The 13,625-nt window shown below is 36.5% G+C and overlaps 1 protein-coding gene across 4 annotated transcripts in view; it reads left to right on the top strand.

Moving 5' to 3' along the window:
• Nucleotides 1-13,625, top strand: part of CUL3 (cullin 3) — a 114,785-nt gene that overhangs the window by 70,175 nt on the left and 30,985 nt on the right. For all 4 annotated transcript variants that reach the window (XM_025404352.1, XM_025404356.1, XM_025404353.1 and 1 more), the window contains 6 exons: nt 2,034-2,194; nt 3,198-3,312; nt 5,288-5,516; nt 9,900-10,045; nt 10,736-10,912; nt 13,005-13,175. In XM_025404352.1, the coding sequence (XP_025260137.1) occupies nt 2,034-2,194; nt 3,198-3,312; nt 5,288-5,516; nt 9,900-10,045; nt 10,736-10,912; nt 13,005-13,175 (999 nt within the window). The remainder of the gene's footprint in view (nt 1-2,033; nt 2,195-3,197; nt 3,313-5,287; nt 5,517-9,899; nt 10,046-10,735; nt 10,913-13,004; nt 13,176-13,625) is intronic.

Here is a 13,625-nt window from a genome sequence, read left to right as displayed (position 1 = left end):
CGTCTCTACTAAAAATACAAAAATTAGCAGGGCATGGTGGCGGGTGTCTATAATGTCAGCTACTTGGAGACTGAGGCAGGAGAATCGCTTGAACCTGGGAGGCAGAGATTGCAGTGAGCTGAGAACACACCACTGCACTCCAGGCTGGCAACAGAGTGAGACTCTGTCTCATAAAAAAAAAAAAAAAAAAAGAATAGTAGCCATCAAAAGAAAGGAAAGAGGCTGGGCTCGCTGGCTTATGCCTGTAATCCCAGCAGTTTGGGAGGCCAAGGTGGGCGGATTACAAGGTCAAGAGATCAAAACCATCCTGGCCAACCTGGTGAAACCCTGTGTCTACTAAACATACAAAAATTAGCTGGGCGTGGTGGCAGGCACCTGTAGTCCTACGTACTCAGGAGGCTCAGGCAGGAGGATTGCTTAAAACAGGAGGTGGAGGTCGCAGTGAGCCAAGGTCGCACCACTGCACTCCAGCCTGGTGGCAGGGCAAGACCCCGTATCCGGAAAAAAAAAAAAAAAAGAGGGATGTGGTCAGAGGGAAACTTTGAATTTAAGATCTTGAGGATGGAAGTGTGAAGTCCAAAAACTTCGAAGTCATCAATGAAAATTTTGAACTCATGAAAATTGATGTTAAGACTTGAAAACTGTGAGCTCGTGCTGAGATTATATAGAATGTAGAAATGTGAGCACTTAAGAAGATAATATAAAAAATAGCTTTCCTTGTTATTAGGTGTATACCATCATACAAGATGAATGAAAGGAGAAGGTTGGAGGAATGATGTCATAGGAAGCAAGGACTGCATGTAGAGAATTTAATTAAAATTGTTTGGGGCCGGGCATGGTGGCTTACGCCTGTAATCCCAGCACTTTGGGAGGCCAAGGTGGGCAGATCGCTTGAGGTCAGGACTTTCAAGACCTGCCTGGCCAACTGGTGAAACCCGGTCTCCACAAAAAAATAAATTAGCCAGGCATGGTGGTATATGTCTGTAATGTCAACTACTCAGAAGGCTGAGGCAGGAGAATTGCTTGAACCTGGGAGGAAGAGGTTGCAGTGAGCCAAGATGGCACCATTGCACTCCAGCCCAGACAGCAGAGTGAATGAGACTCCATCTCAAAAAAAAAAAAAAAAAAAAGTTTGGAAAGCTGATTAATAATATTCTGGTTACATTGTTAATATGGTAGAGCTCTCTTCATGTTCACCTTATCGTTAGCTATAACCTATAGATGCATGTTCAAGAATCTGGTGAAAGTTATGGGCTTTCTTTCCAAAGTACTTAAGCGTGAACAAACATACAATAACTTAATAATTTTAGAAGACTTACAGACCCACGAAAGCCCAGAGAGATCCTTGTTGAGATGAGAAGGGAATTAAACAGTAGTTTTATTTCAGTGTGTTTTGCTATCAATATGGATTTTCAGGGAATGCACAAGACCGAACTTTTATAACCAACACTTCTGGGTTATCTGTGCTCTATTAACTGAGATATCTATAATCATGTTGGTAAGAACTTGAAAGTATAATCTGTTTGAAGTGCCAGTAAGTAGAGGTGTTTTAATTATGTAATACTTAATGCTGCTCTATTATATGCATTAGAGCCTTTTAATACTTACCAGTAACAGTCTAAGTTGTATAAATCCTTACTTTATTCAGCTCTCAATTTTACTTCCAAGAGTATGTTCTTCAAGTACAGTATTTAAGAATGAACCTTGTTTGAATATGCTGTGGCTTTGGGGAGAAAGTGTGCTGCCTGTTTACCTTTTTTACTTGCTTTTTTGTTCCTGACTGTAATGCTTGCTTTTTCCCCTTTTTCTTAAGGTAAATGGGCCACCATTTATACATTGTCAGTTGTAAACACTTAACTTTATATAACTTGAGAGGTGCTAGAAAGTTCCACATTACTTAAGATCGTTTGAAATGTTTCTCACCTGAAAAATGATTGCTTTTGGAGTTTTATTTCCTTTATTTGTTATTGTAGCACACAATAATTATTATGTTCACAAGAATTGTACTCATATTTATATGACTTTAACTGTAGGACCGTGTATATGTACAACAAAATAATGTGGAGAATGTCTACAATTTGGGATTAATTATTTTTCGAGATCAAGTTGTACGTTATGGGTGTATTAGGGATCATCTACGGCAAACTCTGTTGGATATGATTGCAAGAGAGCGGAAAGGAGAAGTTGTAGACAGGTAAAATTTCTCTTTACTCTGGTGGTTTTGGTTTTAGTGATTGTATTTTGAGAACAATTCTCTGTCTTAGTTTTATTAAAATAAATAAAAGTTTGAATGTTCAGCACATTGGGAAAATCCTCAGAAACTTTGTATCAGAGTTAACAGTTACCTAGAATTTAATTTGAAAGCACACATCTTTTATGTTTTTAGAAGAGACTGTCCTAAACTTTTATTTAATATGCTTTTCAGCTAGTCATCACTTTTGGCTTTTCATTTATTTTTCATGCCAGCATTTTGTTTCTTTTTTTCTGTATAATAACTTTTAATTTTTTTTATTGATCTTTTTCTTTAAGGGCTTTTGTCTGTCCATCATTCCTAACATTTTTGAAGAAAACTGTCGAACATAGCCTAAAATGACTAAGAACTGCTGTGCCCCTTTTAACTCAGAGTTCCTCCCCCTTCATAACAATGATGGCAGTGTCATTTTGGTGATGCTGCAGCTAGAATGGCTTGAAATACAAGATTTTTTTTCTCTCTTTATCTGTTTTCAGAAGGAGCTGTTAGATGAAAACGTGTAAAGTTCTTTTTATTTCAGCTTTGGTGCTTGATCAGGATTGTCCAAAATCCATTTAGTGCAAAAAGTTATATTGCCCAGGAGTAGCTATATATTGGACCCATGTCTGGCAGTACAGCTTAATATGCTTGTCTCCCTCCTTCCTTCCTGATGAACAACCTCTCTGTGTTTTCAAATACATAGAAATATTTAGACATTTTAATTTTCTTTAAAAATTTTGTTGTAACAGAGTAAGAACACCTTGAGATAAATAGCCGTGCAGTCAAGATATGCTTTCCAACTTAAAATTAGGCTAAATCCTTCTGTTTTACATGAGTGGCCTGTGGGAGATTGGTCACTTCAATAGAAGTTAAATGTCCTGAAGATACTTTTACTTACTACTTTTGTAATTTTTATGTGAATTTTTAATGTAATTTAATTATCAAGTGATACAACTTTTTTCAACAGAGGCGCAATAAGAAATGCTTGCCAGATGTTAATGATTTTAGGTCTCGAAGGAAGATCAGTCTATGAAGAAGATTTTGAGGCTCCTTTTTTGGAAATGTCTGCAGAATTTTTTCAGGTAATCTGTGAAAATGTTAATAATCTTTTAAGATGTTCTTAATGTTATTTAGTTACTAATTTAACTATTTTGACCTTTTTTGACTGAGGCCCATTGAGGGAGGGGCGTATGCAAAAAATGCCCATCAGCACACCTACCTCACATTCTGACCATTCCACTTAAGCAACTCATCGATAACAAATTGGAGAGCTTGAACTTACACACATGGTTTTTAAAATTACAGAGATAATCCTTGTGTGGGGTATAAGGACGCTGACCCTGCTGTGTGGTCGAAAGTCCACATAACACTTTTGACTCCCCAAAAACTTAACTAATAGTGTGCTGTTGAATGAAAACCTTACACATAACATAAACAGTTGATTAGCATATATTTTATATATGTATTGCATATTGGATTCTTACAAAAAAGTAAGCTAGAGAAAAGGAAGTGTTATTAAGACCATTATACAGAAGATAAACTATAATTTACTGTTCACTAAGTGGAAGTGGATCATCAAGGTCTTCATCCTCGTCTTCACATTGAGTAGGCTGAGGAATAGTAAGACGGAAGGCTTGGTCTTGCTGTCTCAGAGGTGGCAGGGGAGGAAGAAAATCCACTTCATGGACCTGTGCAGTTCAAACTTGTGTTGTTCAAGGGTCAACTGTATGTTATAAAACTGTAAACTTAGAAATATCCTTAACATTTTACTATATCTAATATTATGAATTATTTAAGTACCATAAATTCACAGCAGTACATCACCAACAAAGTCTCATCTGCAGGCTTTTAGTCACTTAAATTACTAGTAAAACACACATAAGGATATGAATGATTCTGTAGTGCATATTTGCCTTAAAGGTTGTTGATTAAAAGGTTACAGGCCAGTGAGTACTACTGATAGAAATTTGCAACAGTGGTCCAAACCAACTAAATGGCTAAAAGTAAAGCTAAACTGGTACTAATTTGTAATAAAATGATGATAACAATAATAACTGAGTACCAGTAAGCATAAGATAGTATTTATAAGGTAACTGTAACCAGGCATTTTTCCTGAAAACCATAACTATCTGAGCATAACATAACGTAGCATAACATAACATTCCATAACAGTAGGAATTTTGTAGTGTTGCCAAAACAGATGTATTAGTAGGAAGCTAAAGTGTTGGCTGGGCGCAGTGGCTCACACCTGTAATCCCAGCACTTTGGGAGGCCGAGGCGGGCAGATCACAATGTCAGGAGATCAAGACCATCCTGGCTAACACGGTGAAACCCCATCTCTACTAAAAATACAAAAAATTAGCGGGGCGTGGTGGCAGGCACCTGTAGTCCCAGCTACTCGGGAGGCTAAGGCCGAAGAATGGCGAGGCGGAGCTTGCAGTGAGCTGAGATCGCGCCACTGCACTCAAGCCTGGGTGGCAGAACAAGACTCCTCCACCTCAAAATAAATAAATAAATAAATAAATAAATAAATAAATAAATAAATAAAAAGATTATTAGTTATTTAAAAACTCTTTTTCTCAAACGTTAGTGTATATATTTACTCCGTTGAGACTGGGAGTGGGATGGCAGGAAGACTTTAGTAACCAGCAGTATGCCAGCAAAGCGTATGATAAACATGATGAATCTTTCTGGTTATAATTTTGCATTCAGACAAATCAAAAAAGAACATCCCACTCTATCTTGGAGTCAGATGCTTCTATATTTTTGACCCTCACTGGCATATATATTTACTTTTTTGGCTATTTTTTGGAGTGCATTGGCACAGTTTGAAAAACATTGTTTACAGGTAATGTTTTAATTTAGTATTATGTAAATACCAAAGGCTTTAAAGGATATAATTCAGACTATATCAATCTTTGTAATGAGAGATTACACAAAATCCTATTAGTACTTATTTTACTTAGGCTGATTTATTATAAACACTATAGAAACCCCAGCTAAGAGCAAAAACACCTTTTTCTTCTATATTAAAAAAATTACATTTTTAAATTGCAGATGGAAAGCCAGAAATTTTTAGCAGAAAATAGTGCTTCAGTATATATAAAGAAAGTAGAAGCTAGAATTAATGAAGAGATAGAACGAGTGATGCACTGCCTTGACAAATCAACGGAAGAACCAATTGTGAAGGTAGTTGAGAGGGAACTCATTTCCAAGCACATGAAGACTATAGTAGAAATGGAGAATTCTGGGCTAGTACATATGTTGAAAAATGGAAAGACAGAAGGTAAGTGTTACCGATTGAAAAATAATTAAATCCTTATTCTGCCTTATCGATATTTTTAAAACTTTCCTACATTTAAAGCAGGTATCAGTTTTCAAGAAGTTGTGTATATTGTTAATTTGTCTCCGCTGTTAACCTGGGTGGGATTTCCAAGCTCGATACTGTCTTACCAGTGAAGGTTTTAGATATTTCTAATGAATTGAGCATTTCCTGTCTTTAAGTCTCATTTTATGTTTTTCTTAATCCAGAAGATAAAAAGTGTAACAGTATTGGTGAGCCCAGTGAGCTCCTCATTCATTCCTGTACTTGTCGTATACCAAAGGGTGTGGGCTGTCTTTATTCCTACATACTCTTGGGGTTTTGTGATTCTCTTAAAATCTTAAATTTCCACCTTAGATTTTTGTAGACTTTCCTTTGGGATTTAGTTGTGATAGGGTGCCAAAAATGCAAAAATATGTATGTCTTCCATATTGATACACTTAGATAAATTAGATTGGTTTGGGGAACACTGAAGTTACAGAATGGAAAAGGAGGAAGGAGGAGTGCATAAAAGTAAAAAACATTATTGAGATAACTAACATTTATTTTTTGTAGCTATTTATCTTTATTTCCCTGGGGTGAAAAAAAAATTGTGACAAGTATCCTAGAAGAAATTACAAGTTAAAAGAACAATAACCATATCTTCTATTCTTAGTTTCTGATGCTTTGATTTAAAACTTTGCCTTTATCAGTGATATGGTATTAGAAAATAAAAAAACATGGTCCCTTGTTCTCCTGCTTCGTAGATGAAATCTGAGCGATATTTTATCCACTTCTTTTTAGTAAAAGAAATACGTATTGCCTCTTGGGGTCATGAGCTATGTAGGGAATGAAAAAAAGTTTTTTAACAGAGAATTATGAAGAGGAGGAGGATACAAGAGAAGGGAAAAAGAAAGCTGGTGGGAAGTTGAGCCACGTTTCTCTCTAGTGGAATCCTTACCTTGTGTTTTAAAATTGTTACATTTTTGTATATATGATAAATCCCTGAAAAGTGATATATAATTAAAAAAAACAAAACAAAACTAGAGAGACTTCCTTTTTAAAAGACTATTCTGTTAAACCTTTTTTTGTAAAAGCCAAAAAAAAAAAAAAAACAAGTCATCTAGTATGTTTGCCGTGTTTGCTAAAATTAAGGTCTAAGTCAGGGGTTGGCAAGCCTTTTTTGTTCTTGTTGAATAAAATGGCTTGTGAGCCATGCAGTCATAGTGAGAAAACAGTCATAGACAATAACAAATGAATAAGCCTGTGTTTCTATAAGACTTTATTTATGGGCCCTGAAACTTAAATTTCATGTAATTTTTATGTGTCACTAAATAGTATCCTTTACAGTTTTTCCTCAGCGATTAAAAATGTGAAAACCATCCTTAGTTCATGAGCTGTATGTACATAAATAGGTGGCAGGCTTATTTGCCCCACGGGTTCTGATTTGATGACCCTTCTCTAAATGGTCTCTGGTAGACTAGGACTTCATGCAAAGCATTTGCCCTGCTTAAACAAAATGAGTATTGATAAATTATGTAATGTACTGTTTAGGTATTCAGTGAATGCTTTCTTACCTACCTTAGGGGCATGTAGGGAGGGATGATTAAATGGGCTGGAGATGAGGGGCTAGGAAATGTTTGATGGAGAGGTTGTTGGGCATACCTGAATTACAGCATCTCTGTAACTTGTGTGGAGATATATGTAAAAGGTGTCAGGTGTGCCTGTCATGGCAGGCACTTAACGTGAATGAAGGAATATCATAATAGTACTCACCAGAGTTCTCCTTTATTTAGTACCATAGGTTTCCAACAACACAGTAGCTATCTGTGATTCTAAATTAAATTTTAAAATCCTGTTTTTGTCCGGGCAGTGTGGCAAACGCCTGTAATCTCAGTACTTTTGGGAGGCTGAAGTGGGTGGATCGCTTGAGCTCACGAGTTCAAATTGGTGAAACCCTGTCTCTATGAAAAATATAAAAATTAGCTGGGCGTGATGGCACATGCCTATAGTTCTAGCCACTTGGGAGGTTGAGGTGAGAGGATCAGTTGAATCCGGCCAGGGAGGTCAAGGCTACAGTGAGTCAAGATCATGCCACTGCACTCCAGCCTGGGTTGCAGAGGGAGATGCTGTCTTAAGAAAAAAAAGGGGAAATGTTGTCTTTAATTTTTCTGAGCTTCCACTAGAAACCTAGTGGCAAAAGGTCTTAATTGTGGTAGACCCCGCTCTTGGAAAAAAGTTGCTCTTGTTGAGAACATATCAGAGGCAACTTCACCATTATGAAGCCAAATTCTCATAAATCAGAAAACGAAAAACAGTTTTCTCACTGTGAACGGAGGATAAATTGGATTGTTATTAGATGCAGATAGCGCTATGAAATTAAGTTCAAATGGTATCTTTTTTTTTTTTTTTTTTTGAGATGGAGTCTTGCTCTGTCACCCAGGCTGGAGTGCAGTGGCGCGATCTCAGCTCATTGCAAGCTCTGCCTCCCAGGTTCATGCCATTTTCCTGCCTCAGCCTCCCGAGTAGCTGGTACTGCAAGCGCCTGCCACCACGCCCGGCTAACTTTTTGTATTTTTAGTAGAGATGGGGTTTCACCGTGTTAGCCAGGATGCTCTCCATCTCCTGACTTCATGATCCACCCGTCTCGGCCTCCCAAAGTGCTGGGATTACAGGCGTGAGCCACCGCGCCCAGCTGGTATCTTAACTGTTTTATTAAGTGTATATAGAAATAATGATATATAATTTTTGAATGCCAGATTACCACTTACTCTTTTACATTCTCTTTACCCTGATATTTAAATACAATAAAATTGTAGTCATTTATGTCAACTAAATACACAACGTGTAATATCTAAGCAAAACTTACAACAAAGGAATGAAATAGACATTTTGTTAGAGGTATTTGGTGTGCCACATTTACTGTAGTATATGTCCATACATTGTTGTTGCATTTGTAATACCTGTTTTAAACATGGGAAACTTGGTTGTAATTTATGCTAAGCATGTGAGAAGCTATAAAATTGCCATGTGTAGGTTACTATGGGCATATATTATTAATGGAAACTAATAAATTTGCTGCCGAAAGTCACTGAAATAAAGTTTAGTAAAACTTTGTCAGACTTGCTTCGAAATATTTTTAAAATACATACAACTTTAGTTTAAGCTCTAAACTACTCTTAGAACTGTAGACCAAGGTAGGCAAATTAGGGCCTGTCCACCAAATCTGATGCACTACCAGTTTGGTTTAAAAAAAAAAAAAAAAAATCTAGTATTTAATTACACATGAAAATTTATATAAATTTTCAATACCCATAAAATTTTATTTGAAACATAGTCACACTCATTAATTTATGTATTGTCTGTGGCTCCTTTCTTGCTACAGTGTCAGAGTAGAGTAGTTAAGTCAGAGATCTATGGCTCACATTTAGAAATATTTATTATCTGATGCTTTACAGGAAAAACATTGGTCAGCCTCTGATCTAGAAACTCTAACTCCATTTTAAAAAGTTATTGATTGTAAAACTTTTAAAATTATCATTGTAAAGTTCTGACACTGTGTTCTTCCAGTAAGTTGTTATTATAAAGAAACACTAGACATATGGGAAAACTGTATTTTAAAATCTATATTTTAGTCTTGTGAAAAATGATATTGAAAAATGGATAGGATCCAGAGTTTTCATTCTAAATTTAAAAAGTGTAGTGAGAGAGACCAAATTTTGAAGTACAGATACTGGCTTAGGATGCCACCTGGGAAACATTAGGGATTGCTCTGAAGAAAATATTTAAGAAGTGGTGTTTATATTATACATTTCATAAAAACTTTACCTGAGGTGTAATGAAGTAAATCTTAGTATAGTTCATTTTATTTGTTTTCATGATTATCAGTTAAACCTTTGGAAATACCCACAAGACTTAAATTGGTTTTAAAATTTCTTCCTCATTACAGGGACTACCAATTATATCTTAATTAGTGACCCTTTTTGTAGACGTTTTGTAGTGTCATTAGGTCTGCATTAGAGTTATGTAGGATAAAGTATTTATGAACTCAAAACTGCAGTTGCCATGTTTTTGTGACATTGTTACGGTTTTTGGCATCTTGTCTTCCATGTAAATTTAAATTTGCTAGGACATTTAATTGATACTTTCAAAGCATCTCGTCTAAAAGTTGTGTTTTATAAATTACAGTAATAACCATTAACTAGCCTACTTTTTCATGTTTTCATTTTGATACATGTATATTTTTAGTAGTCATGTGGTCAGCAAATGGGGGTAATGGAGAAATAAGCTTCTCTAAGTATTACAGCGTGAACACAGATTCGTGTTTTTTTTCTTTAATGTAGCCAATTTGTGTTTTCTGATTTGTAGATCTTGGTTGCATGTACAAGTTATTTAGTCGTGTGCCAAATGGTTTGAAAACAATGTGTGAGTGTATGAGTTCCTATTTGAGGGAGCAAGGTAAAGCTCTTGTTTCTGAAGAAGGAGAAGGAAAGAATCCCGTTGACTATATCCAGGTAAGTAAACCCAGAAGATGCTCTACATTTATAATAAAGGCAATTTGACAAGTGCTAAAACGTATTTTCAACTTAATTGTCCCAGTAGTAAATTAATAGTTGTAATTATCCTAAGTATTTTAGGATTTTGCAAGGTGCGCATATTTACATCAGGGAGCTAAAATTCAACTGCTACTTTTCATTTAACTTCTCTGATGAAGACCTTGTTTAAATAGTCTCAATAGTGAATGTGAGGTTCTTTGGTATGCCTTAGTGTTTCTATACTGTGGTATATTGGAATAAACAACTGTTTATTTTTTGTTTGAAAACGTTTTGTTTTCAAGTAGTACTGTGAATAAATTATATGCCATGTTTTTGTGCTTTAATATAATCAGCTTTTTTGGTACATTTTTTAAGCTAATTTTTTCCCTGGCTAACCCATTCCATGAAGACAGGAGAATGAGAAGCAGTGAGGAGGTTCTTTGGTTCGTTTGCATTGTGTTAATACATATATGGAAGTTATAATACTTCTCTCATTGACATTTTTAATAGAGGCTTAGATATAGGCTTAAATAATATCAAAGCTGTAAGTTTAAAAATGAATATACATGTTTATTACCAGCAAAATTAAGATAAACATACATGGTCATACGTGTATTATTTATGGAAAAATTATTATAATGTGTCCTAAATTTTGTTTTTATTTCTAAGGGTTTATTGGATCTGAAGAGTAGGTTCGATCGCTTCCTCCTGGAATCATTCAACAATGACCGGCTCTTTAAACAAACTATTGCGGGTGACTTTGAGTATTTTCTCAACCTCAACTCCAGGTCTCCTGAATACCTCTCATTATTTATTGATGATAAGCTGAAAAAGGGAGTCAAAGGGGTAAGTAGTAATGCATTTGAAAATAACATTTAATTTTATTTAAAGATACAAAATTATATGTAAAATTAGGACATTTCACAGATAAAAATTAAGCATGACCCATTGCTGTGCTTAAATGTGTGCCATGGTGTATTAAAAAATAGTTTGAAATACTTGACATGCTCAAAAGTAGTTAGACATTTCACTTAATGTGTAATTGGCTTCAAAAACAAGCAACTGTGGATGGGCTTGGTGGCTCATGCCTGTAATCCCAGCATTTGGGGAGGCCAAGACAGGAGGATATCTTGAGGCCAGGAGTTTGAAATTAGCCTTGTTAACATAGTGAGACTCCATCTCTACAAAAAAAGAAAAAAATTAGTGGCACATAGTGGTATACACCTGTTGTCTCAGAGGCTGAGGCAGAGGATCACTTGAGCTCAGGAATTCAAGGCTGCAGTGAGGTATGATCGCACGACTGCACTCCACCCTGGGCAACAGAGCAAGACCTTGTCTCAAAAAAACTGAACAACCGTCCAGGTGTGGTGGCTCATGCCTGTAATCCCAGCACTTTGTGAGGCCAAGGTGGGCAGATCACCTGAGTTTGGGAGTTCGAGACCAGCCTGACCAACTTGGTGAAACCCCGTCTCTACTAAAAATACAAAATTAGCTGGGCATGGAGTTGGATGCTTGTAATCCCAGGTACTCGGGAGGCTGAGGCTGCAGTGAGCCGAGATGGCGCCATTGCACTCCAGCCTAGACAACAATAGTGAAACTCCGTCTCAAAAAAAAAAACCCTGAACAACTACACAGCTGTAGTTGGTTTTAAACAGTCATTTTTGTGACTGAGAGTTAGGCATGTTGAAAATAAAGAACTAGAAAACTTTCTAGTAGTACAGAGTGTTGTTTGCTCTCATCTGGTTCTGGAGGTTGTGTGTCAAACAGTAATTGGATGCCAAGAATGTTAAGGCATAGATAGAGTAGATCTCAGAAAATAGTTAGTGTAGCTTAATTTCAAGACTTCATGATATATGATATCTCTGGAACCTGGGGAGCTCACGACAGCATGGAAAATTAACTGAAGCATGTTTTGCTCACATCTGAATTGGTCTCTTCTGACTTCGTGTTGGAATTTGTGACACCAAAGGGAAAAGCAACATGTTGTCACAGGTTTTACAGGCAGTAGCTGCAATAAGGAAACAGAATCACTAAGGATGCACAGAATAGAAAAGTCTATTAATTTACTCATTCATTTAGTCTTCCATTTTTCTAAATATATTAATACAACCTGTCACAGAATCCTTTTGCCCTTATTTAAAAGTAAGGGCAGCCGGGCGCAGTGATTCACGCTTGTAATCCCAGCACTTTGGGAGGCCAAGGCAGGCGGATCACCTGAGGTCGGGAGTTCGAGACGAGCCTGACCAACATGGAGAAACCCTGTCTCTACTGAAAATACAAAATTAGCTGGGCATGGTGGTGCATGCCTGTAATCCCAGCTACTCAGGAGGCTGAGGCAGGAGAATAGCTTGAACCCGGGAGGCAGAGTTTGCAGTGAGCCAAGATGGTGCCATTGCACTCCAGCCTGGGCAACAGGCATGAAACTCCCATCTCCAAAAAAAAAAAAAAAAAATAGAAATAAAAAAATAAAGTAAGGGCAATGGCCTTTTTACTGTTTGGATTATAACAAATTATTGCCTTGTATTTGCACAATTTAGGCTGTGAGCTTAAATGAAAAATTCCATCTTTTGGCTGTGTAAGTTTTTGCCTGCATATGCAAAGCCTTCATAAAATAATCTCTGTGACTAAAATTTCATTTCATCTGTTCTCAGTCATCCCTTAACCCAGCGCTATATTACCTTATGCCTCCAATTCAGTGGTAGCCCTCTATGGAATAGAATTCACTCCAACACCTCATTCATGATGCACTAAATGAGAATGTAAGAATGATGTACTATGTGAAGTAGGAGACCCTCATCAAACCATGTCCCTTTTTCTGATGTATGTCAATCAGATACCTGTGTTTTCAAACAATATTGTTTTTAAGCTGTAAGTGAACTGTAGTACTACTTTTGTAGAACTAAAATTGTGTAATTGTTAAATCATCTTCATTTTGCAGCTAACAGAGCAGGAAGTAGAAACAATATTGGATAAAGCAATGGTCCTTTTTAGGTTTATGCAAGAAAAAGATGTATTTGAACGTTATTATAAACAACACTTGGCAAGGAGACTTCTCACAAATAAAAGTGTTTCTGATGACTCTGAAAAAAACATGATATCTAAGTTAAAGGTAAGGTATGTTTTAGATGGACTAGAGTGCACCTAACTGATGTTTATCATGGTTGTGTACTGACAACGTGATTAGAAATTCTTTGGTTGATTATTAAGTGTTTATTTCTAGAAATAAAGGTAGATTGTTTTGGAGAAGAACACAGACTACACTAACATTTGTTCAAGTTCAGGGACGTTCATAGTTTGCTAGAATTTCTGTTGGTGTGTTAGGATACATTCATGGAGGCCTGGAGGGGAAGATTAGTAAAAGGGAAACAAAGAGGCTTTTGCCATGTAGTTCTTTTTCGCATAATGTGGTCCATAGAATAGAATACTTGCACCTGAATCACCTGAGATGCTAATTAAAAACAGAGTTCTGGGCCCTACCTTTCAGGGCGTAAGTTGGACTCTCTGAAAGAATCTGAGAATTTGCGTGTTAAAATCCTGAAGTTTGCTAACCACAGGCATA

The sequence above is a fragment of the Theropithecus gelada genome, chromosome 12 (genome assembly GCF_003255815.1).
Source record: "Theropithecus gelada isolate Dixy chromosome 12, Tgel_1.0, whole genome shotgun sequence".
Lineage (NCBI taxonomy): Eukaryota > Metazoa > Chordata > Mammalia > Primates > Cercopithecidae > Theropithecus > Theropithecus gelada.
The sequence above is the reverse complement of the archived record's forward strand: the minus strand, read 5'-3'. Positions and strand labels throughout refer to the sequence as shown.